The 24937-nt window shown below is 41.2% G+C and overlaps 1 protein-coding gene across 1 annotated transcript in view; it reads left to right on the top strand.

Annotated features, from left to right (window-relative positions):
- Nucleotides 1–9524: 9524 nt before the first annotated feature.
- Vps4b (vacuolar protein sorting 4 homolog B) overlaps nt 9525–24937 on the top strand; it is a 29807-nt gene continuing 14394 nt past the window's right edge. Inside the window, exons 1-4 of the mRNA XM_040737589.1 lie at nt 9525–9811; nt 18157–18268; nt 19806–19962; nt 22890–22957. Of these exons, the coding sequence (XP_040593523.1) occupies nt 9785–9811; nt 18157–18268; nt 19806–19962; nt 22890–22957 (364 nt within the window). The 5' untranslated portion in view covers nt 9525–9784. The remainder of the gene's footprint in view (nt 9812–18156; nt 18269–19805; nt 19963–22889; nt 22958–24937) is intronic.

Here is a 24937-nt window from a genome sequence, read left to right as displayed (position 1 = left end):
CTGACAGGGAGTGGAAGCAGCCCAAGAGAGAGAAGTGTGTTGCAGTCAAAGAAGCTGGAAGGAGTCAGAGACCTGAGAGCATTTTGACACCGTGCACAAACATGCAGAGTTTGGAGTTTTTCCCTGATGGATTTTGCTCTTGCTTTGGTCCAGTATTTCATTAATATGCTGCCTTTCCTCCATTTTGGAATGGTAATGTATATCCTGCGCCGTTATACATTAGAAGCATGTCATCTGCTTTTTTTTCATTTTCATTTTATAGGGGATTACAGTTAAGAGATTGTATCAATCTCAGAATAGACTTTGAACTTCAGGTTTTAAACAATTTTGAGGCTGTGATAGACTATGGGGACTTTTGAAGTTGGGCTAAATTTATCTTGCATTATGTTACGCCTACAAGCCTATGGGGGCCAGGGAGTGGAATGTGGTGGTTTGAATGTAATTGCCCCACAGTAGAGCGTGGCACTATTAGGAGATAGCATTGGAGCAGGTGTGGCCTAAACCTCTGAAACTGTAGCAGCCCCAATTAAATGATTTCCTTTATAAAGTTTGCAATTTACATGATTGTAGGAGGAGACTTTAGGACTGCGCCCTAGCCATGCGACACGCTAGAGGCGCATACGGATTTGGTAATGAAAGGGTGGTGAACCCTTCTCTTCGAGAGGACCCAGGTTCAGTTCCCAGCACATACATCTTGGCTCACAGTTCTCTGTAACTTCAGTTCTGGGTGATCTGATGCCCTCTTCTCACCTCCACAGACATTAGGCAAGCGTGTGGTGCACAGAAATACAAACCACCCACCCACATAAATGAAATAAAATGAAAACTTAAGAGAAGAATAAAACAAGTAGCCTAAGTTGAGAGGGTTTGGCTTTCACATTACTTTAGTACACTCAGAAAGGTATGACACTCCAAATGGGCCAACAGGTTTCCAGCCAGAGAGTGCCGATGAGTCACCTCTTCCGCAGAACCAGTCCTGCCAACATTTGGCCTGCTTACCATTGTATCCCAGGTTATGGGAGAGATGACAACTCAGCAAGTAGAGACCTGACTTCTGGGTATACATGAGTGGCTGTACGGGGTATAGAGAAGGTTTTACTATTATGCGCTTCATGTAAGTCTTTCATTTAAGACTGAGATGGATTCTGTCTTTGTGAAACTGAATTTCATGTGAAACTCTTTCAAAGGCTGAATTCACAAATGCCCACCCTTGAGCTCCACTGATCTCCCTCATTTCCAAAATTCTTGAAGCCAGAAAGTATTTCCCTGAAAGGTTTCCCTTGAGGAAGGGCAGCCTTTCTCAATTAACTTTGGTTACTGAAGTACACGATCTGTGGGTGTGTGTTGAGAATAAGGGCAGAGGGCATTATAAAATGAGAGGATTACAGTCTAGAAAGGTGGGACCTCGGAGATTCTACACCTAGAAATGCAACATACTACGCCAATGAGGGGAACAGATGTTTTCCGTATTTATGATGAACAAGCACTCAGCACACACTATCTAAGGGGAATTCAAGTTCCAAGATACAGTGAGAATTGAGACATTTCCAAGACTTCATGAGGAAGTGACATTGGAACAGGCACTTGAAGGATGGCTGCGTGTTTATTTAACAGGCTCAGTTAATCAAAAACAATTGAAAAAAATTATCCAGTATTAACCAAAGCCCATGAGGCAGGAAGCAAACTGAAGAGTATACTGTTGGCTCTATGCCCTCTCTCCTAAAGTGTAGTTTCAAGGTGCCTATTACTTCATCCTATTACCTGCTTTCTCTTGGTCCATCCTTAACAGATACTGAGATCCATCTTCATAAAGCCAATAACCCACCAATCACAACTTCACCAGAGTGTAGAAGGACCAACAATTCTGGGCTTCCACAAACCCCATCAGTTGCAGAAAAAGCTTAACACACAAATCCCTGATCACCTAGCAGTATACATTTCCAGCTCCAATTTTTGCTAGTCTTTGTCCAGAATGTTCTGCTTCCTGCATGCCAGCCTCCCATAAACATGTTGGATAACTTTCATCTATGCATTTATTCTGTTCTGATTGCTGTCTGAAATGTCCTGGTCTTCAGAAACCAATTGAAAATTTTGAGATTCAGTTCAAATGACACTTCCATAAGGCATCCCTGTCCAAGTAATCAAAGCTGAGCATCCTCTCCAATGGCATAGCACATTCTGCCTCTATTCACTTGTCATAATTCTCAGATGAGATTCCTCTGAGGGTAGGTGACCTGAGCTCACTCTCCAGCTCTGAAAAGTGCTGTCTTGATCAAACAATTAGCTTCTTTATTTATACAACTTGGACATTTACTATCTTAGTTAGGGTCTCTATTGATGCAACAAACACCATGACCAAAAAGTAAAGTTGGAGAGGAAAGGTTTCATTTGGCTTACATTTCCATATTGCTGTTCATCACTGAAGGAAGTCAAGACCAGAACTCAAACAGGACAGGAACCTGGAGGCAGAAGCTGATGCAAAGCCATGGAGAGGTGCTGCTTACTGGCTTGCTTCCTACGGCTTGCTCAGTTTGTTTCTTATAAAGCACAGGACCACTAGAGCAGGAATGACACCAGTCACCACGTGCTGAGCCCTTCCCCATTGATCATTAATTGAGAAAATGCCTTACAGCTGGATCTCATGGATGCATTTCTTCAACTGAGGTTCCTTCCTCTCTAATGCCTCTTGCTCATGTCAAGTTGACACACAAAATCAGCCAGGACACTTACAACATTCCTCAAAGAATTCAGTAAGAAAAAATGTATGTAGAAGTATTTTGTAAACTGTTATACATATAAAAATTTCCTCTTCCATTTTTTATTTTTTATTGAAAAAAGTTTTTTCAAACAATATGTCCTAATGGAGACTTCCCATTTCCTAACTCCTCCCAGATCCTGTCCACCTCCCCACCCACCCACCTCTGTAGTACGAATAATAAAACCCAGAGACAGATATTGAGTTTTAAGCTGAAGATCAGAAAAGCAAAGCAGCCGACCACTAGAGAGTTCTTACCTCTACCAAGGCTGGGGCAATCCTGTCCTCACCATGGCTGGAGACTGAAAGCAGCTTAAGACCCTGAGCTCCAGTCTTATATACCTCTCTAGTGCTGGAATTAAGTGCCCAGCATCTATGGCTAACTAGTGTGGCTTCTGGGATTAAAGGTGTGTAGTGCTTGGCCTCTGTGGCTGTGGCTAACTTTGCATTCTGATCTTTAGGCAAGCTTTATTAGATCATAAACAATATATCACCACACACCTCCCTGCTCTGCTTTCTTTCTCTCTGTCTTCAGAAAGAAAACCAGCAGAATAAGAAAGAACACAGTAAAACACACATCCCTTAAAGACACAAGACTAGAAACTATAATATATGGGCAGAAAAACAGTTAGAAGAAAACAAAAGACCAAGCAAAGCAATATGAGACGGTACAAAAATACCATTGAGTTTGTTTTGTGTTGGCATGGAGCTTACCCCTAAGTGTGGTATGTATATCCAATGAGATTTCATTGGAAAAATTTAAATTTCCCTTTGCAAGTGGATGCCAATTGCAGATAGCTTCTTGCTTAGCAGTGGGACCCCGTATGCTTGAATCCTGTCTGTAACACACACAAAAAGAATAAAAGTCTCAGAGATAGATATTGGGGTTCAACCTGAAGACCAGGGAAGCAAAGCAGCTGGTCACTAGCTCTCACCTCAAGCTCAGGCTGAAAGGGATGATCCACACATGAGCTCTTCACCAAGTCTCAAACTGCTGACTCTCCTGAGCTTAGCTGGAGAATCCTGTGACTTCCACGTCTTCCTGTCCTCCTTGATACTGAGCCTTCCTATCTTCAGTGTTGCTGGATAATCAATGCTCCTGTCCTCAGTGAGACTGGAAAATGAATGCTTCCAATAAATACTGAAGACACTGCTTCTCTTTTATACCCATCTAGTGCTGGGATTAAAGGCATGTGATATGTTTCTCTTTTAGACTGATTTAATCTTGTGTGCCCCTAGGTGGCCTTGAGCTCAGAGAGATCCATCTATCTCTTAATCCTGAGTCCTAGGATTTAAGGTGTGTGTACCACCACCTCCTAGTTTCTGGCTGCTGAAACTAAATGTGTGTGCCTGGCTTCTATGGCTACTAGCTAACTTTGCTTTCTGAATCCTCAGGCAAGCTTTAATAAATCATAAATAATGTATCACCACAAATCCCTTTTTTGTCTAATACAAAAAGGCTACAATGAACATAAGAAAAACTATATACAATAAGTATGTACACTATATACAGGTAATAAGTTTGTCAACAATATCTAGTCCATTTGCATTTGACAAATTCAGAGAAAACACTTCATTGTCTATCCTTTCTTGGTGAGTCCAAATTCTTGTACCTAATTTATTTCCTATTCTAATTTGTATTACCAAATTATCCTTTAATGTCTTTCAAACCATTTACACTTTACATATCTGTAGTGAGTTAGCCTTTTCTGAGTTTGGGAAATTATGAAAACTATAACTATCTAGTCTTCAACTCCCTCAGAGACCTGAGAAGGAAATATTATTAACTGAGTAAACAGGAAGTGCAAGCAAGCACCTTCCAAAAAGCGTGAGAAATGACAGAGACAGCTGACTCCCTGGACAGTCACCCAAGTTCCTTTGCAACATGAAGGCATCCACCTTTGGCCTATAGGCATACCATCTCTGGAAGACTTCTCTGTGAAGCAGGATTTTCTGAAGGACTGTCCTGCTTTGTGTCCTGTTTGTCCATTTTGGACAGCATGCTGTCAGCAGTCGAGGCAAGGGCACGTTCTTGCCCCATGACTTACCTTTGCCACAAAGAAAGTAAATTTCATGTGAGTTTCTTTGATGCCCATCATCTTCTCTGAAGGAAATTGGTGCTGCCAAGAGCAAACATGTCTCATTGTCATTTTAAAAAACCTATGCCATTAAAACATTTTAAATGCCAAATTCTCTAGATCTCTGAAGTGTTTGAAGATGACCTGTCTTTCTAAGATATATATCTGCTTGACCTTGAAGCTATTACCTAATGTGATTACAAGCTGGACTGTAATAGGTGACTAATTACTCACTTACATTTCCTTATTATCCCATAGTTGGTAATATTGACTTTCAAGGACTAGAAATTTGATAAATGGATTGTATAGGTACATATACCTTGAATAATATTAGAAACATATGTTTTAACCAATTAATTTCAAATTTGCATCAATGTACAATATTTGTATACAATATACAAAAGTTCAACCCAATGTAAAACTAGTAACTTCTTTTTAAAAGTAGATTCAATAATCTATCTTTTTATGTTATCTATATCCTCCCTTTTTTCTTTTCAAGAGTAGATTCAATAATCTACCCTTTTATCTTTTTTTCTGTATTCCTTTTTTTTCCAAAACAAAAACTTTGAATTCAATCCCCTTTGTTCAACTTTCTTCCTGACTGTAACCAACAGCATTTTGTAACCAATCTCGTTAAACAATGACAAATATCCATAACACAATGAGTGACCAGAAACCACCCACCCCACCTCTTGGGAATGTGGGCCTCTTTTTCTTAAAGTTACTTACTGCTGTCTGTGGGTGACAGCATCTTTAGGGGGTCCTGAAAAGAAAACTTTGGTTTAATTGTCAAGCTGTATCATTTTTATCCAGTCTCTGCAAGGTGTCAAAGTGCAGGACTTGTCTCAAGTCCTGGCTAGAGTAGTCTGTGAGGGTGAATCATCTCAGCTAGCCTCGTTGAAATTGTTCTGAGCAGTGTCTGTGAGACTGGATCATCTCAGTTGGCTTCCTCGAAATTGTTTTGAGCAGTTTGTAGTCCAAAACTGATCCTTAGTTGTTACTGTTCAGTTTAATGGTGTTATCATAGTCCTGGTGAAACTGTTGTGGGATTCCTTCTTCTTTGATAGGGTTTTTCTGTGTTAACAGTCCTGGCTGTCTTGAAACTCGCTTTGTAGACCAGGTTGCCCTCAAACTCACTGAGATCTGTGTCTGCCTCCCAAGTGGCAGTAATAAAAGTGTGTGTGATCTCCACCCAGCTTGGGTTCAATCTTCATTTAGGAGACACCAGAGATCCCATTAGGTCAGATCATTTTTCTTGGTAAATTTTTTTGGGGGGAGGTGTTCAACCCAGCTAGTTCAGGTCAGTAGAGCATGAGACTCTTAATCTCAGGGTCATGGGTTAGTGCCCCCACATTGGGTGTCAATATGTAACAGGAAAAAGACCCAGAGATAGATATTGGGGTTCAACCTGAAGATTAGGGAAGCAAAGCAGCTGGCCACTACTCTCACCTCAAGCTCAGGTTGATCCACACATGAGCTCTTCACTAAGCCTCAAACTGCTGCCTCTCCCTAGCATGGCTGAAGAATTCTCAGACTTCAATGTCTTCCTATCCTCCTGGATACTGAACCTTCCTATCTTCAGTGTGGCTTGAGAATCAATGCTCCTACTCAACACTGAAGAACCTGCCTCCATCTTTTATACCACCAGTGCTGGGATTAAAGGTGTATGATCTGTTACTCTTTTAGGCTGATTCTATCTCGTGTATCCCTGGGTGGCCTTGACCTCGGAGAGATCTGTCTACCACTTAATCCTGTGTCCTAGGATTAGAGATGTGTGCCACCACCTCCCGGCTTCTGGCTGCTGGAATTAAAGGTGTGTGCCTGGCTTCTATGGCTTCTTGCTTTCTGAATCCTCAGGCAAGCTTTAATAAATCATAAATAATATATCCCCATACCTGTCCATACCGCCAGTCTGAGTTTTTATGTGTATCAGTCTCCTTGTGTCTGGAAAGTTTTGTTTCCTTAGTGTCATCTAACTCTTCTGGCTCTTGAAGTCTTTCCTTCTCTTGAGTCCTGACTGGAGAGTGTGATGGAGACATTCTTTTTAAGACCGAGTATTCCAAGGTCACTCACTCTGCGCACTGTTCAGTTGAGGGTCTCTGTGTTAGCTACCATCTACCACAAGGGGAAGCTTCTGATGATGGGTGAATGAAGTAATGATCTATGGGTATAGCAGAATGTCGTTAGGAGTCATTCTGTTGTGGTATTCCTTTATCAAAACAACACTATTTGGTTTCCTCCTAAGCTCATGGATTATCCAGACTAAACTTCATAGGCTCCCAAGCAGTGTCAAGCTTGGGTTCCATCTTGTGGAGGGGGTCTTAAATCCAATCAGAGAGTGGTTGGTTATTCCCACATCTGTTCAAGTATTGTACCAGCATATTGGCAGGCAGGTCAAGGTGGTAGATCCCAGGGTTTGAGGCTGTGTTGATGGTCACTTTTCTCCTCTGGTAATGTAGAGTACCTTCCAGTACCATGACCACTAGTCAGTAGGAGTGAAGGCTCCATTTACATTTTATATACACAATAGGCAGTTTTTATTGTGCTAGGATGTAAGGACCAGATAGCAGTAGTTTCAGAAAGTAAAACTTACTTTGAAATGTTTGCAGAAGAGTTGCAAATACAGAGAATTCCAATATACTTGTTACCCAGCATCTTAAATAACTAAGATGGTAATACACAATACATTAGCTGAGCTACACATTTTCTCCCTCACTTTTGTCAGTTTTCACTAATGTCCTTTTTCTGCAACAGAATTCAATCAAGAATCCCACACATTTAGTTGACATGTCTTATAGTCTTCAATCTAGGACAACGTCTCGGGTGTCCCGTCTTTATAACCTTGATTTTTTTTACAGAGTTCTGTTTATTTTACAGAAGCAGGAACACTCTGTAAATACTTTCTTTTTTTTCCTCATAATTGGCTGGGGTTATAGATGTGGAGGGATAATACCATGGAGAAAATGTGCCTTCCTCACTGCACATGGAGAGAACATTGTGTTGATATCCAGTCTCTGGAACAGTCTGGCTCATGGTGATATTCAATACATCTCATCAAGGCTTCTCTCTAAACTCTTCTCTCTTCCACTGATGTTCAGACTCTAAGTAGCAAGAAGATACATCTCCAGTGTGTTGATGCCTAGTGAGCATCTGTAGTTAGTTCCACTAAGTGTTTAGGGCTGAAGGGTTGGGGGTACAACTCGTTTATGGAGGGCACTTTCACCGCCAAGGCCTCTTGGATTCAACCAGCGTCGGCACACAAAAGGGAAATTTTTGAGGGATGGAATTGAAAGGTAAGTTAAGAGTCTGGTCATATTTTCAGGAAGTCAGGTTTATTTGACAATCACTGGGAACCGGTAACTGATTTTAAGCAATTAAACGGCTTACTAATTACCAAATTCCCTGCATTCTAAGGATGGGTTCCTATTGTACTTTATTGGGAAAGGAGAGTTTGAGAAGTCAGGACTGTGTTGCAGGGCAGAGGGTGGGGTAGAGTCTTGAGCCTGAATGCTGCAGGTTTGGTGATGCCAAAGAGAAACCACAGAAGGAAATTTGTGGTGGAAGACAACTAATTTGGCTTTCAAGGTGTTGAATTTGTCTTGCAGCAAGTAAAACCCCGTGAATGGACCTTGGAAAGGACATAGCAAACGCAAGGTAGAGGACAGCCGTGGGCTTCAAAGTCTTGATTTGAAGTCATTTCTGTCTCTAGACGCCTTAAGTAGGCAGACGAGTGGAGACAGTGAAGCAAGGAGATGTGACTTGAGAAAATCCTGTAACTAGAGGGTGAAGAGACGCCAGCGGAAAATGCAGAGGGGTATTACAGAACTACATCGCACAACTTCAAGGGTGGTTGACCAGACTATTAAAGGCAGAAAGCCAGTACTTAGGATACGATAGGGGTAAGCGTATACATAGGAAATAAAATTATGGAGCGATTAAAAACCTATTCTGTTCTCCTCTAAGAAACCGAAGAAGACGGGGATTGTGCAGTGGACTGGGAAAAAGAAATATTTCATTTCTGCCACTAACCCTGATATGCCCAACGTAACTGAAGCACTTGCCCTGGAGCCAATGACTTCCTTTTGTACATTGTAATTGGTATTTTATCTACTCGTTCTGCAAGACGAGTTTGGGCGGACTGCCTCTCGCCGGCAGCAGGGCCGTGGCTGCCTGTGACGTGTTTACAGAAATCCCTGCCAAGCTCCCCCGAGCAGAAGGAGCGGGCCATAGCTAGGATGCCTGAGGTCGTACTGGTCGCCCATTGCGGTCCTCTGACTAGGACGCAGCACCTTCCAGGAGGACGGACGTGACTGTCACACATCACGGACTAGGAAACTGAGGGACCCGGAACAAAAACAAGTCCAACGTCCCCAAGCCAAGGGCTTTAGGAACTACGTAACTTTTTATTTTCCTACAAAGCCAAATGAGCGACCGTACACATGAACGAAGAGCAAAGAGGGGGAAAAGAATATTCAGAAGTTTCACACTCCCGTGACTGCTTTACCCTTAACCCAGCAAGCCGCCCCGCCCTGCCAGACGGAATTCGCAATGAGCTGGCGTCCAGCCTGACTTCCGCCAGGCCTGGGTGGGCAGCGGGGCTTCCCGTTCTCCTCTCGCGAGAGCTCACCTGTGGCGAGCCGCCTCCTGGGTGACAGGTTAGCGCGCGCGCGAGCGCGCGTGCGGATGACGAAGCGGAAGTGCCGGGCCCGAGGCGGGACCAGAGCCCAAAGGGGCTCGGGATTGCGGAAGTTTGGGGACGAGGGTCGGCGGCTGCTGGAGTTCCTAGTAGATTGACGGCTCCAGAGCCGATCGGGGTCTCGGCCACCAGCACCCGGAGGCCTGCGGCTGTGGCCCGGGTGCGACTCGACGGTGCTGCTGCCGCCGCCGCCGCCGCCGCCGCCGCGGTCCTCGCCCCGCGTTCCTCCGCAGGGACCCGCCTCGGATCTCCACCATGGCGTCCACGGGCAACAACCTCCAGGTACTCGGCCCTCCTCCTCAGCCCCTCGGAAGAGCGGGGCCGGGGAGCTGCGGGGAAGGGGGGAGGGCGGGCAGCGGAGAACGGCGCGCCCCTGTCCCGCGCCCAGGAAGGCGGGGCTGCGCAGACCCTAATTGGAAGAAGGGGCTCTGCCCAGACTGACTTGGCCTTGTCACCTCAGCCTCGCCGCCTGTGGGAACTCTTGGTTTGCTGGTGACATTGGAAAACAAACCGGTAGAGTTTGGGCCGAACTGGGCAGATCTCTCCAATCAGGAAGCTCTCCAGTCTCTCTACCAGGAAGAGAGGGGGAAAGCGTAGCTTTTGCAGAGCGCTGCCCGGGACAGTCTAGAACAGGGTTAGTCTTGGTTTCCCCTGCTGATGAACAAAGGCTCTTCCAGGCGTCCGGTGAGTAGACGTAGGAGAATAGCCAAAGAACCTGGGGTTAGAGGCGGCCAACACACCGCCCCCTGATTTCGTCAGGGATATGTTTTTATGTACGTTCTCCCAAGTTGCATTATGTAAGACTAAGGAGTTTTTAAATCTGTATGTTTACTTTCCTGTCCTCGCCTCAAAAAAAAAAAAGTACGTAAATTTTGGATTCCTAAAATAGCTAATGTTAGGAAAAGACTATTGCTCCTTCGTGGATCGGCATTCATTGACAAATGTTTGTGACACTGTCTCTCTCCCGGCATTGAATGTGGCTTGGTACCTAAGACTTCTAGCCCAGTGGGTTAGTTAGTTACTGCAGAGTAGAACGAAATACCCTTCAATATCGGTGTTTCGGTAGTTTGTCAAATAGGTACTTGTTGAGTGTTTGGTATAACTAGCAATGATAATGTAAACTTATTTCCTTAACATTAGGATAATTGATTCTGACGAAATTCCACCCAAAGTAGGGCCCTTTAAACAGGGAGCGTACACACAAAGAATGGGAGGGGCTTTTATGGAGATTTAGCCTAAAAGATTATGAAGATGTTTCCTGTCTTTAGTAAAGTCTAATTGCAACCATGGCCTATTTCTAAGAATTAAGAGTGAGTTCCTTGCTGATTTGTATGTTTATCTTTTCCACCAAGCTTTTGTAGTTCTATTCAGAAAATGCTGGGGGGGTTTAGGACTTTTTGTTGGTTTTGTCTTTCTCTCTCTCTCTCTCTCTCTCTCTCTCTCTCTCTCTCTCTCTCTCTCTCTCTGTGTGTGTGAATATATTTGTTTATTGATAAAGGCTTTCCTTTGGATATTGAAGATTTCTTTTGTAATATTCATCATCTTTCTTTTTAACATTTGTAGTTCGATTCTATAACCAGAATGTGTTGTTGGAATGTATGAGTTGGATTGCTAGATGTTCTTTGGTGACCAGATGGAAACTGATACTATTAAAGGAGGGTTGTTGAGTGGTTGTTAGTGGTTGCTTCAGCTGTGCTTTTCTCCAGCCTTCTCAACTTTCTAACCGAGGAAATGTAGATGAAGAACTGGGAAATGAGTAACCTCCAACAAACAAAGCACAAATCTTTGTTGACAGATGGTTTAAATCTAATGCAGGATGCAAATAACTAAAGCAAACAAGCAACAGAATTTAAAAACAGTTTCATGGCTGGACGGTGGTGGCACATGCCTTTAATCCCAGCACTTGGGATGCAGGAGCAAGTGGATCTCTGTGAATTAGAGACCAGCATCGTTACAGAGCAAGTTCCAGGACAGCTAGGGCTGTTACATAGAGAAACCCTGTCTGGAAAACCAAAACAGCAACAAAAGCCAGTTCTTTATATACTATAGCTGAGTTAGAGACTAGTGTGGCTTGGCATCCAGTAAGGGTGTAGCTCACCCTTCCAAGAACAAATAAGAAATGTTTCCCTGAGAGGTGATGTGATGCCAGATAAAAACGAATACTAACTGTAATTGCCTCAGTGTTTGGTGTGATCTCATTGAATCCTCAGACAGCTCCTCAAGGTGAATGCTACTCCAGTTTCACTGTGTTAGAAACTCAAGCTTCTGAGGCTATGGTATGCTAAAGAAACACAGTTAATTAGTGTTGAGGTTAGTTTTGAATCCAGGTCTATGTGCTTACAAGCTTGCGGTTTTCTTTCACTGAAAAATTCTGGGCCCTTGAAGGAGAATGGTGAAGGCTTTCTGGGCAGAGAAAAAAAATGCATAAATAGAAAAAAAAAAAAAACAAAAAACTTGTAGAGAGATGGAGAAAACTCCAAGTAAAAGAATGTGACCAAACCCAAACCAAAACAAAAAAACCCACTCAAAGATGACCCAGTCCTAAATATTTGTTATCCATATAAAACTATATTAAGATTTGGGGAATTGGTGTCTGTGTGTGACTGTGTGTATATGTGTGCGCGACAGATCTAATGGTTTATGTAAAAGCAGAAAGCAACCAATAGAACAAAACATAGGAATACAGAAAGTATATACTGGAGAGCGTGTTGCATCAGGAGGGCCATACTAGCACTGAAGCCTTGAGAAGCTGTAATTTTACAGGGGGGCAATAGCATAGGTCTTCTTTGTATGTATGTTATATGTGTAGCTTTAGTTGGTTTAAGTTGTACCAGCAGTTTGATGACAGGAACTCAGTCCATAAGGAAGGAGCATGAATGGTGGAAGCAGACTGTCACAGGAGTTTGTGTGCTGTGTTCCATGGTGGGTCCTCATTCTGCTGTACATAGAAAGCAACAGAGAGGCCTTGAACAGTGGAGTGGGATTTTCACACTTAACTTTCATCTTCACACAGTAACAAATCTAGTTGGTAGCCAGTATGAATGAAAGGAGACCAGTTACAAGAGAGGTTTGTGTCATAGAAGGTGGTGACTGGCTTTAAATGGACAAGTAAAGCTGGTGCAGAGAAAATTTTAAGAAAGAAAATAGTTCAGTCTAAGCCTTCAATTAAATAGTGAGGGAGGAGGAGTTGGAGTCTGGATTTTGTACAAGAGTTCTAGGTTTACTATCAGAATGGATGTAAGCTGGTTCTGAAGATACAAGACAAGCATGCATGGAGAGAAGAAAACGTTGAGTTCTGAACTAACTTTGAAATGCTTGTTGAGATAGCCAAATGAAAATGCCAACTGTGTGTTTCATACATACGTGTTTGGGGAGCTTTTCCAGAAATAAGGATTCTGGGGTTGGCATAAGGGTAGACACAGAGAGAATTCACAGAATGAGAAGAAAACAAGAACCCTATAGCATATCAAAGACACTGGAAAATAATCACAGCACAGTCGGTAGCTAATGGTACTGTTTGGGTACTTGTTGTTAGTGATGTGTCCTGTAGAGAGGAAGTTAGATGAGCGTGTGCTTTGGCAGTCAAAAGACAGCATTTCTGGAATGGAAGATCAAGAAACCCAAGTGAACGTGGCTTTGTAACACAAGTTCAAATAGGTCTTAGTAATAAAAGCCTGGAGTCAGATATGGGGGAAATGCTAAAAGTTCAGAGAAACCAAGGAGCAAAATCACAGCCACCTTAACCTCATCAACTTCCCAGCTGAAAAGAGATGGACCTTCTGTCTCCTCCTGCCTTATCACTTCCTCTCTCTGCCCAGCCATTTCACTTCCTGTCTGTCTATACAAACCTCCAGACCTCTGTGGTTGATTGGTGGCTAGCTCCACCCTCTGATCTTCAGGCAAGCTTTATTTGTTAGTGTATAAACAAGATATCACTACATGACTTTTTGGGGGATTTTGTTGTGTAGGTAAAGAGATGCCAAGATGACAGCTAGAGAGAAGTCTAGGAACCCAAGAAAACTGATGCATTATTAATGGTATATTGTATCTCTAGATCTGAGACAGCTTAAACACGTTTTTTTCTTCAGAGGAAGGCCCCAACCATACGGGAGGGTTGGGCAGAACAGTTCAGTGGTATGTCACTGATAGAGTAAATATCAAAGGGTGCAATGGAAACGGACTCCTAAGCATAGAGAAAAAGTCAGCCTTGGCAGACGAGGTTGGAACTTTTTGTCCAGGGATTTTTCTAGGATGGATACTCCATGATCTACTCAGAAAAAGTCAATCTCAGTTCTTACAAGCCTTTGTACTTTATATTGATGTCCGGGTCCTTGCTGGCCTTGGAGTAATTAAGTCACTTGGTCATAAGTCAGTCTTATATTGATGCATGCAAAAGTGAAGACATAACCCCTGACTCTGTGGAGCTTTTAGTCCAGTGAGAGAGACAGACAAGCAAAGAGATAAATAACAGCAAAAACAAATGTTTATACTTATAGCAATCTGGAAAGTTTTATTCATAGGAATTACATGAACATCTCTGTAATAAAAATGGAATATATTTGAAAATGAATCAGCATCATAAAGATTGTCAGCTATGAGTCCTTAAAAACATCTTGGGTAGAGAGGGCATAAATAAAATTGAGCCTCAGACCAAATTCTGAGAAAAGTATTTCAGTGTCAGATATGAAACCTGTAGCAGGCTGTTTGTGTGCTGCTGAAAATACCTAGAGGAGAGGGGTTGTTGTTAGAGATGACAGGAATAACCAAGGACAGGATTGCTTTTTTTTTTCTTTTGGTTTTTTTTTCTTTTGGTTTTTTTTTTTTTTTTTTAACGAGACAGGGTTTCTCTGTATTGTTTTGGAGGCTATCGGTCCAGCCCAGCCTCGAACTCACAGAGATCCGCCTGCCTCTGCCTCCCGAGTGCTGGGATTAAAGGCGTGCGCCACCACTGTCCGGCCAAGGACAGGATTGCTTTAAGAGCAGGAGGAGTCTGGAATTTCCACTCATTCAGCAAGTTAACAGTGTGTCCATCATTTACCAACCAGTGCCATTCTAGGCTAAAAAGCTTTAGGCAAAGATGTCTGTCTTCACAGGATAACTGAGGAGGTGGCCTGTGCATGCAAACAGCAGCTAATGCAGTCATAATGATGGATAAGAAAGGATATAGGGAGAGCTGACAGCAGGGATAGAACACAACTCTAGAAGATTCGGGGAGCCTTCTCTGAGAATTTGCCAACTGAAGTAGGGCTAGAATGTTCCAGTACAGAGCTAGGGACTATAGCATGTAAGGCCATATAGATAGACCATGCTCCGGTGTTTGAATTCTGCTAGTTGGCAGTGAGGAGACATCAAAATGCGGTGATCTGTTTGGGTAGCAGAGTGGAGGGGGCTGTCCACACATTAGGTAGTAGTTTGGCAAAACCAAGAGCGGGTTGAAGTAGAGTGACACCAAGGGAAATGGAAAGGACAGTATTCCTAAAGAACAATTTGTTCTTCAAAACTGTGCAGGACACAGTCTCAAGTGCAGAATGCCACCAAAACCAGGGGTGAAATGGGGCATTCGTCATGGATCAGACTTGAAAGGATTTGACATGCAAGGCTGGTTTAGACTATGTATTTTATACAGTGTTTGGCACCAGATACCAAAAATAACAATTTTGCCATAAGCTTGGTATGGTGGAACATATGTATAATCCCAGCTACTCTGAAGGATAAACCTGGAGGATTGCTTGAGTGCATATGTTCAAGACCTGCCTGAGCAATATACCAAAATCCTGTCTTAAGAAAAGAAACAACAGGTTTTAACATGTCAGACTGGGCTTGTAACAGCTCACTATTGCCCAATGTGGACTGAGAGAGGGAAATGAGTGACTGAAGAAAGGCAGCATTTCAAGATGATCTGGAGAAAATTATTGTCTGCATAAGGAATTTGTTTCTGCCATGTGGTTTACCACTGAGCATTCAGAGTATATGGTTATGTGAGCAGTTTCTCCTAAACAGCAGGTAACCATATCTGTGACTTCTACATTTATATCCCACCTAGTGAAAAACTTGAGAAGACTTCTCACTGTTTGAACTGTGAAACATAAAACTAGTTCATTTTTGTCAATTTTAAAACATAAGAGAAATATAGCCCCGCCTGCGTCTCCAAATAAGCACATTCTTCCAAGTATAATGGTAACCTGCATGTAAGTGGTTGTGAAGTTTTGAATGATTTTCATGTTATTTATGCACTTGTGTTTAGTGTAACCTAAAGAGTATCATTCGTATATTCACATAGACACCCCTTTGCTCTTATTTCTAACCCTGCGGTTTTTATTTGTGTGTGTATGAGTGGTGTGTGCAAGTGTGTGTGTATGAGTGGTGTATGTAAGTGTGTGTGTATGAGTGGTGTGTGAGTGTGTGTATATGAGTGGTGTGTGTGTGTGTGTGTGTGATCTCACCAGCCCCACGCCTACACGCTCTCCCCATTAGAATGTTTTAATAATTCATGGTTGTTCTTTTCATATGTCTACAAATATTTTACATTGCAATTTATTTTATTTTATGTGTATGGATATTCTGCCTGCATTATGTCTGTGCTCTGTGTGTGTTATTAATGCCCATGGAGGCTAGAAGAGGGCATTGGGTCTCCTGAAAATGAAGTTACAGATGGTTGTGAGCTACCGTGGAGGTGTTGGGAAGAGCAGTGAGTACTTTTAATCCTTGAGACAATGTGCACTTTTAAAAAGTAAGAGAGGTTTTCAGTGTACTCCTCCCCCTAGTTGCATTTGTAAAACCAGTACAGTATCACATCAGGATATTGATGTTGACAGTTTCTACAGTTCTCACTCATTCCGCAGATTGGCTTGTACTTCTGTGTGTTTGTGTGTCTGTCACCACAGACTTAGTGTCCAAAACTAAACATGTAATTAGTGTATAAGCAGACACTTTAGAGCAGTTCCAGAGGGAACGTTCATGCTGCTCTTAAGTCTACACTGAACCTCCATTTTCTCTTTCACTCACATTCCAATTCCCTGGCAGAATTCATCACTTCCCATCTCTGATTTTGACATTTTGAGAACAATATATAAATGGAGCTTTAATACTCAGCCATTAGCATTGGCTTTTTTCAGTCAACATAATAGCCTCAAGATTCATCCAAATCTTATGTATCAATAGTCCATCCCTTTTTCTTGCTGCCTAGTGTTCCATGGTATTTATATAGCTCTTTAGCAGTGGTACCATTGAAAACTGCCTAGAACATTCATTCATGTACAGGCTTTTGCGTGGATACAGCTTGCAAGACTAATCGGTTCTCTTCTGTGTGGGTCTCTCAATCAAGCTGAATAGCAAGACCCTTTATTTGCTGAGCCATCTCAGTAGCCCTTTAATGGATTCTTTTTAAACTGTTACGTCTTCAGGGTCCCCTTATGGTTCCTAGTAGATGTTTCTTTTGTCTTATGCTTCACAGTATTTCTCCCAGTCTGCACTGTCTTTTCATTATTGGAATTTTTTAGAACACAGATATTTTTAAATTGGTATGTTCCATGGTAACATCTTTTCCTTGTATATACTGTGCTTTTGATGTTAATGTAAGTACTTTTTTGGGTTTTGTTGTTTTTTTTTTTTATAGGTTTAAGTCTGCTCATTTTAAGTTAGTTTTTGCTAGACACATTGGATTTAGGTTAAGATTCCTTTTTTTTTTTTTTGTATTCTCATGGATGCCCATTTGGTACAATACCATTTAAAAGCCTGCTTTCTTATTGTTCATTTGGTTCTACATCACTTTAAATATCCTTTGGCTATGTTTGTGTGGCACTATTTCTGGGAAGGTCTTCCTTTTTTAATCTCTGTAATAGTTCCTGACACAAAGATGAAAATGAATCTTTGTCAAACCATCAAAAAATGTTTCTCAGATTCTTTTCATGCTACTAAGATGTTCTTAATATGATTTTAATGATCTTTTAATATTATTTGAAACTATTTTTGTTTGTTTGTTTGTTTTTTACAACAGGGTTTCCCTATGTAGCCCTGACTGTCCTGGAACTAACTCTCTGAACCAGACTGGCCTTGAACTCAGAAATCTGCCTGCCTCTGCCTCTTGAGTGCTAGGATTAAAGGTATGGACAACCACTGCCCAGCACTATTTGTTTTTTAATGTTTTTGCTCAGTATTGTTTTGAGAACTTTTCAGAGTTTTGGTATCTCATTGTTTCATGGATTTGGTTGGTTTTTTTGTTGTTGTTTTGTTTGTTTGTTGTTATCTCTGTGCATTATGTTTATGCTTTAAGCAAAGCAGCACTAGGTTTTTTCCAGATTCTTTAAATTTATGTGTGTAGGTGTTCTGTCTCCATGTGTATCTGTGTAGCCGTATGTGTCTGGTGTCCACAGAGACCAGAAGAAGGTGTCAGATCCCCTGAACTGGAGTCACAGACATTTGTGGGTGCTGAGAATTTTACCCTGGTTGTCCAGAAGACTAGCCAGTGCCCTTTATCCCAGTGCCATGTCTCCAGTTCAGCAGTTCTTAAATTTTGAGAATTTCCCTAACTGCCTCCTTCACTGTGTGCTTTGGAGGGAATATTATTTGCTTCAAAGTTAAGATTTATGCTTTCATACTAAATTTATTATTTTGCCTTCCTCAAACAGAAAGCAATAGATCTTGCAAGCAAAGCAGCCCAGGAAGACAAAGCTGGGAACTATGAGGAAGCCCTTCAACTCTACCAACATGCTGTTCAGTATTTTCTCCATGTCGTTAAGTGTAAGGCATGTTTATTTTACTTAAACTTGTGCACGAAAAGGGAAGAAATTGTTATAGGCCAAGAGAATTCTAAAGATCTAAACCACCCATTAAAAAGAAAGTCCCTGTTCTCCTAGCTTTTAAGTACTCCTAACAGATGTGGCAGCTATTACAGTTGTTACTTCTTACACCCACTATCTTTTTGTGTATTCAGTGGAGAAAGCCTTGTTTTAGAGATAACCTATCCAGATTATATGATTTGAACTTAATCTTTCCTAAGCATATGTTGGAAATGATTCTGTCACAAGAACCAGTTGGGCAATATTAAATGTATTTTACAAATGTATTGATGTTTATCATAAGCTAGGCTCTATTCTGGGAACTGGAGATTCAACACTGAGAAACAAGTGCATGAAAACCTGTAAGATCCATCTTACGCTCACTGCAGTGAGTTATTTTAATTTGAGCTTTCCCATTTAAGTGGAGGGGAAAAACTGAGAATGAAATGTAACACTTAAGAGACATGAGAATAAGCCTATGCATTGCCTGTATTGTTCAAGTCCACATTTCAAAATAGCCATGATAGAGACCTTTAACGTAATAGTAAAGTTACTGTGTTGTTGGTTCACATAATGTGTGTGACTTCTGTCACTTTGTATGCTTTGAAATAAAGCAGACAAAGATGTTAATGGAGTCTCTATCTGATTATCTTGTATATCTTAAACTTTTATTCACTTGTATTAATTTTATCTATCAACATATGCCTGTAATGTACAGAGAACAAATCCAGCTTCCATTTTTCTAACTGCTCCCTTCTTAGCCTTTAGGAATCACTATTCTACATTCAGAGTTGTGTGTTGTCTTTTGTGGTTGGTTTTTTGTTATGCGTTTTTGTTTTATTTTGTTTTGTCGAGATAGGGTTTCTCTGTAACATTGGAGCCTGTCCTGAAACTCCTCTGTAGACCAGGCTGGCCTTGAACTCACTGAGTTCCAAGCATGTGCCACCGAGCCCAGCTTGTGGTTGGTTTTATGTACGACAGCTTTCAGCTATCTGCAAACTATTAAGGGAAGAATTTGAAACCTATGGACTGCTAAATACTTTGTGATTATATAACATTAACTTAAAATATCTACTATTTTGCTCTGAAGTTTTTTTTGTTTTGTTTTTAAATTCACACCCACTGTTGGCCTCCAACCTAAAAGAACGAGCAAGAAGGAACAGAAAAGGGGTGATTTACATACAGTTCCAGAGTGACTCCAGCCTGTCATTGCAAGGAAGGCATGGCAGCAGGAGTGTGAGGCCAGCCTGTGAGTGAGAGAGCTAACTGATCACAGACCATCAACACTTAGGAAACTAGAGAACAGGGAGTAGAGCCAGATCATAAGACCTCAGAGTCCACCCCCAGTGTCATAGTTCCTCTATGTTCCTTAACCTTCCTAGATAGCGCCACCCACCGGGGTCCAGGGGTCCAGTTGTTTGGAAACATGAGCCTGTGGGGATATTTCATATTCAGACCACAACAAATGCTAATGAAATAGTGTCTCATTCTTTCTACAGATGAAGCACAAGGTGATAAAGCCAAGCAAAGTATCAGGGCCAAGTGTACAGAATATCTTGATAGAGCAGAAAAACTGAAGGAGTATCTGAAGAAAAAAGAGAAGAAGCCACAGAAGCCTGTGAAAGAGGAACAGTCCAGTGCCGTTGATGACAAGGGGTATGTATTCTGAAGTGTTAGATTTTACATCTTGTAACCTCTTATTTAGTAATAGGTTTCTTTCATCTAAGCCAGGTATTTTCCAACCATGAGTCATGGGCCAGAGTGAGCTTGTTGCCTATTTCAGTTATTAAGTTTTATTGAGACAGTTTATTTACTGTCATCTCAGGCAGCTCTTGTACTATAACAACAGAGTTGAGTGGTTACAATAGAAACCACAAAACCCAGAAATATTTACCATCAAATCTTTCAAAGATCAAAGTTTGCTAGTTTGTGCTTACTGCATTTTTACACCTCCCTGACTGTTTTCAGGTAACTGGGAAAGCACTGTGGGCATGGCACCAACAAAACCCAGATATTCAATAGGAGTAATCTGTGAATTAAATCTGACCCTATGGACAAAATGAAAATGAACTCTAATAATGTCAGTTTTTACTTTATGCAAAGGCTTTTCTAAATGTCGAATTGCGTTATGTCATTGTGAAGAAGCAACAGCACATGATTTAAACAGTGAACTCCAGTTTTTAAATATCTTCCTAGACGCACAAGGTAGCACAAATGTAAAGAGAACTTACTGCACATTTAGTGCATGCATTCCCAGCTCTGCTAAGCAGGGAGGACATGCTCTAGCTAGATTTGTCCTTGATAGTTCTGTGAATGGGTTGCCAGCATGGCTCAGATGACACATTAGGAAAATGAGATTCTGGGTTGATATGACCTGCCTGGGTTGGAAGCACTGAGGATCTGGTGAGCTCTGGAGCCTATGATGCTTGCAGTTCATGTTCTGCAGAATACAGGTTTCTTAGGTGATGCCCAAGGTCATGAGGGAATTAGGGATGGAGGCCTATAGACAGTGCTCCCCTCCCATGTTTGCTCATGATGAAATTTTGCTTTTTAAATAGGCATTGCCAAAGTTAAGGACAGGAGAAGCATAAAATTTAGATTTGACTGCCTCAGCTCTGTGTGGCAGAGTTTGAAGAAAATTATAAGCTCTGAGTTTTATATTCTCTGTTAAGATGTGATTAGGAAACAGAATTTCTGTGACATGCCAAGAGTATTTTATATTCTGTACATAGTAATTTCCAACATGAAATGTACATATTCATCATGAGCATACAGGGCCTCCACACCTCACAGACTTCTGCCAGCAGGCACATTTGGTCTTCCCTGTCTGCTGGGACACGTGGTATGTTAGTAAGGACCCTGTAATGAATGACCTGCTCTGCCATGGCTGCCTGACAAGGGAGCGCCAGTCTTCTCTACTAAATAACAATCTTGGTTATAAGCAGCAGGACTTACTTAGGCTGATTTTTATAGGAATTACCTTACAGAATTTTAAGGACAGAGAATCAGCCTTGAGTTCCAATCATTAGGAAAACTACCCAGGATACCATATGGGGACATATTGTGAATTCATGCCTGTGATATTTTATATTCAAGTAGAGATCCTGCTGCTGCTGCCACTCCCCTCACCAGATATTCCTAGGGCTCAGAAATACACAGCAAGACCCCTGCCTCAGCTTCCCCAGAGCAAACCAATGGTTTTACTTGAAGATTTGTTCTTCATGCAAGCAACCCCCACTTTGGAGGAACTCAAGTCTGATGAGAATAAAGGCTGTTTGCAAGGGAATCTACAAAGGACAGTTTGTTTTAAATGGTCTTTACAGCATGAGAAACTTGAATACAAGATTGGAGTGTCATTGACTCAGCTCTTGCTAGTTACTTCATCCATAGCCCTGCTATTCTATAAATAACCAGGGTATGCCACCCTGGCACAAGTCCATCAAATGTTTTAATCCACCCTCTTTGTATTTTAAAATCTGAAAAGTTGGTAAGACTTTTCTTCTCTGAATTACTCTTTCACCCAACATTGCATGAGGAACATCTTTCCATTAATTGTTTCTACAACATTGCTTTTAAAAACTGTAGAGTATTGTTTCATAAAGCTAATCTCTATAACAACATAAATCGTTTTTGTCTTTTTTCCCTTATCATACTGTAGATGTGACTGTCCTTGCAGTGAAATTTTAAAATTTATCTCCTCAATGTAAATCCCTAGATGTGAAATATTGCCGTTCTAGTTTGTTTCTGTATTGCAGTGCAAAAATATCATGAGCAAAAGCAGTATGTGGAGAAAGGATTTATGCAGATAGAGGCCGTAGTCCACCACCAAAGGAAGTCCAGGCAGGAGCTTGAAGCTGAGACTGATAGAGGGATGCTGCTTACTGTCATGCTGTCCCTCACTTGCTCAGCCATCCTTCTTGTATAGCCCAAGCTCACCTGCCCACAATGGACTGAGCCCTCCTACATCAGTCAGTAATCAAGATAGTGCCCACAGTCCAGCATGATGGAGGCAATTCCTCAGTGAGATTTCCTCCTCCCAAGTCGTCTAGCTTTGTGTTAAGTAGTAATCAGCACAAGAAGGTTGGCCATTTTTCTTGGATGTTCAGAAGATTTTCACCAGGAAGCTTTACCTGTTTTTTGGGGAACCTCAGGCAAAGGGTTATGTTGTAGATAATTGTGTATTATACATTTTCATCCTAGCACCAAGTCTTGTTGAGTTATATTTGACCTGGTCCTGATGTTTTTGTAGTTTCTTACAATTTCCTGTACTCTATTTTAAAACCTTCATTGAATAGTATGGGCCATACAAACTGTGGATACATAAATGCACAAGTATGTCATGAGGATGGGGGTTTGTCTAACTTCATTCCGGTCTTGTCCATTTCCAGTGCATAGTTCCCTATTTATTATTTGCCTGCTCCCTGTTTTAATATATTCTTAAAAGCATCATTTGGAACACTTAAAAATAATTTTTAATGTCAACGTCTTTTCTTGCTTAAACATTTTAGGTTATCTTTCCTTCACTTTTGCATTGTTTATTAGCAGTGAGTGATCTTTTGCATATATTAAATTCTTTTCATTAGGAATGACAGTGATGGGGAAGCAGAATCTGATGATCCTGAAAAAAAGAAACTACAGAATCAACTTCAAGGTTACTCTGGATTTCATTGTTAAATTTACTCTTACTGAAAAGACTTATGGATTATCTATCTCCTTGAACTGTTTTGTTTCCCTATATTTCACTGAGTTTGAAAAAATGGCTTTGGTTGCTGGTGGGTCACATACTGGCTTGGTTCCAGACCAGGATTTACTCTCAAGACTTTCTAATATTTTGTTGTTTTTAATGAAGTTAAAAAATGGTTTGTTTTCATATCTGCCTTCAATAGGCTGTCATCAGCTGCTCTTTGTTATTTATTTGCCCCTTGTAAAATAGGTAGCATTGACACTTATTAACACACTGCAAGGCCCAAGGAACTGAATGGATTAGGAGTTACACTGTTTCTGCTGCCATGGCTGCAGTTGATCTGAGCTTCCTTTTCTCCCTGTTCTTCTCCCCCACTTTCCAGTGTTCACAGATGTGCTTATTTCATTACACTTTTCTTTTCTCTCTTTATCTGCTACACATGTCAAGGATCTTTGATTCTGCTGTCATAAAATACAGTGGCCTAATGGAGTGGCTGTAAACACAGATCTGGATCCCACTCTGAGATCTACCACTTCAAGCTTTCAAGTTGTGGGCAAGTTCCCCAAGCTCTCAGAAACTGAGTCCCCATCTTGAAAATGGACATTTCTTTCAGGGAAAGGAAAGCAAGATAATGCAAAAGGATCTTAATAAATTCTAGGTCTGATAAATGGTAGCTCAGCATGTCTAAAAAGGCATCTGCTTAATTATTGGCTTCTTTAATTGCTGAGATGTGATTTTTTTTTTTTTGTATGTTAGCTGATGACTTTCCAAATAAAAGGCTTAGTCATTGGTAGTATGTGTTTGCACCTTTGAGTCTTAGCTAACAAACTTTTTAACCAAAGGATTCCCATTTGTAGACTCAGTTTGGTTACTGGATAGCGTGGTGTGGGTGTGGTATTAGACCTTGCTATACTACTTCCTTCATTTTGGTAGTATTTCTCTTCTACCCGCCCCACTGAGATATGTATGAGAATACTATAAACTTTGTGTGTTGAAAACTATATAATTGATTATGACAGAGAGCAGAGTTTTGGGTTTTAGATTTATTACTTTTTATTCTTATCTATGTGTTTGTATCTGTCTGTATGAGTAGATGCCCACTAAGATGAGAAGAGGGTGTCAGATCTCCCTGGAGCTCAGTGTCAACAGTTGTAACCTGCCTGATATGGGTTCTGAGATCCAAACTAGATTTCTTTGTGCTCTCTTTAAGCAATGAGCCACACTTCGCCAGCCCCTGAAAATAGGATTATTTTTGTTGGTGATGGTTTGTTTTTTGTTTATATCCCAAGAACTTTTGTAGCATTTGTAGCAGATAGATACAGTTCCCTGAGACTTTGGGTTTACCCTGCTACACCGCACTGCCTGAAGTGGTGTATAAGCTGCCAATTTTGATCTACACCAAGTAGACCTTTTAAGTTTTAAAGCAAGGAACTGTCTCCTATCTGTTTACTTTGCTGGTTTGGTTTAGTTTCTCTCTATCCATTCCTTTACCCCAAGTAAAAAGTAGACCATATAATATAGTCAGTTTTTAACAGAGTTATTTGTAAATTCCTATCACTTGTAATTCCTAAAACAACATTTAGATGTAGAAGCTTATGTAGTCTCAGAGTGAAATAGAATGTGGATGGGCCTTTAGCCTTTCCTATAAGGGATGTTTGTTTGTTGGGGTCTTGTTGTTGTTGTTTGAAGACAGTGTCTCACATAGCCCAGACTGGCCTTAAATTTTATGTAGCTGAAAATGACCTTGAATTTGTGGTCTTTCTGCCTCTACCTCCCAAGTTCTGGGATTAGAGATTTGTGTCACCATGCCTAGCTTTTGCCGTGTTTTGTTTTTTGTTTTTTAATTTAATGATTGTTAATGGATTAGTATCTTATTTGTTTGAACTGGGAAGATAGCTCAGTCAGTAAAATGATTGCCACACAAGTATGAGAATCTGAGCTAAAGTC

Source organism: Mesocricetus auratus, unplaced genomic scaffold (genome assembly GCF_017639785.1).
Source record: "Mesocricetus auratus isolate SY011 unplaced genomic scaffold, BCM_Maur_2.0 Super-Scaffold_100676, whole genome shotgun sequence".
NCBI lineage: Eukaryota > Metazoa > Chordata > Mammalia > Rodentia > Cricetidae > Mesocricetus > Mesocricetus auratus.
Note: the sequence above shows the minus strand (reverse complement) of the source record. Positions and strands in the feature narration are given on the sequence as shown.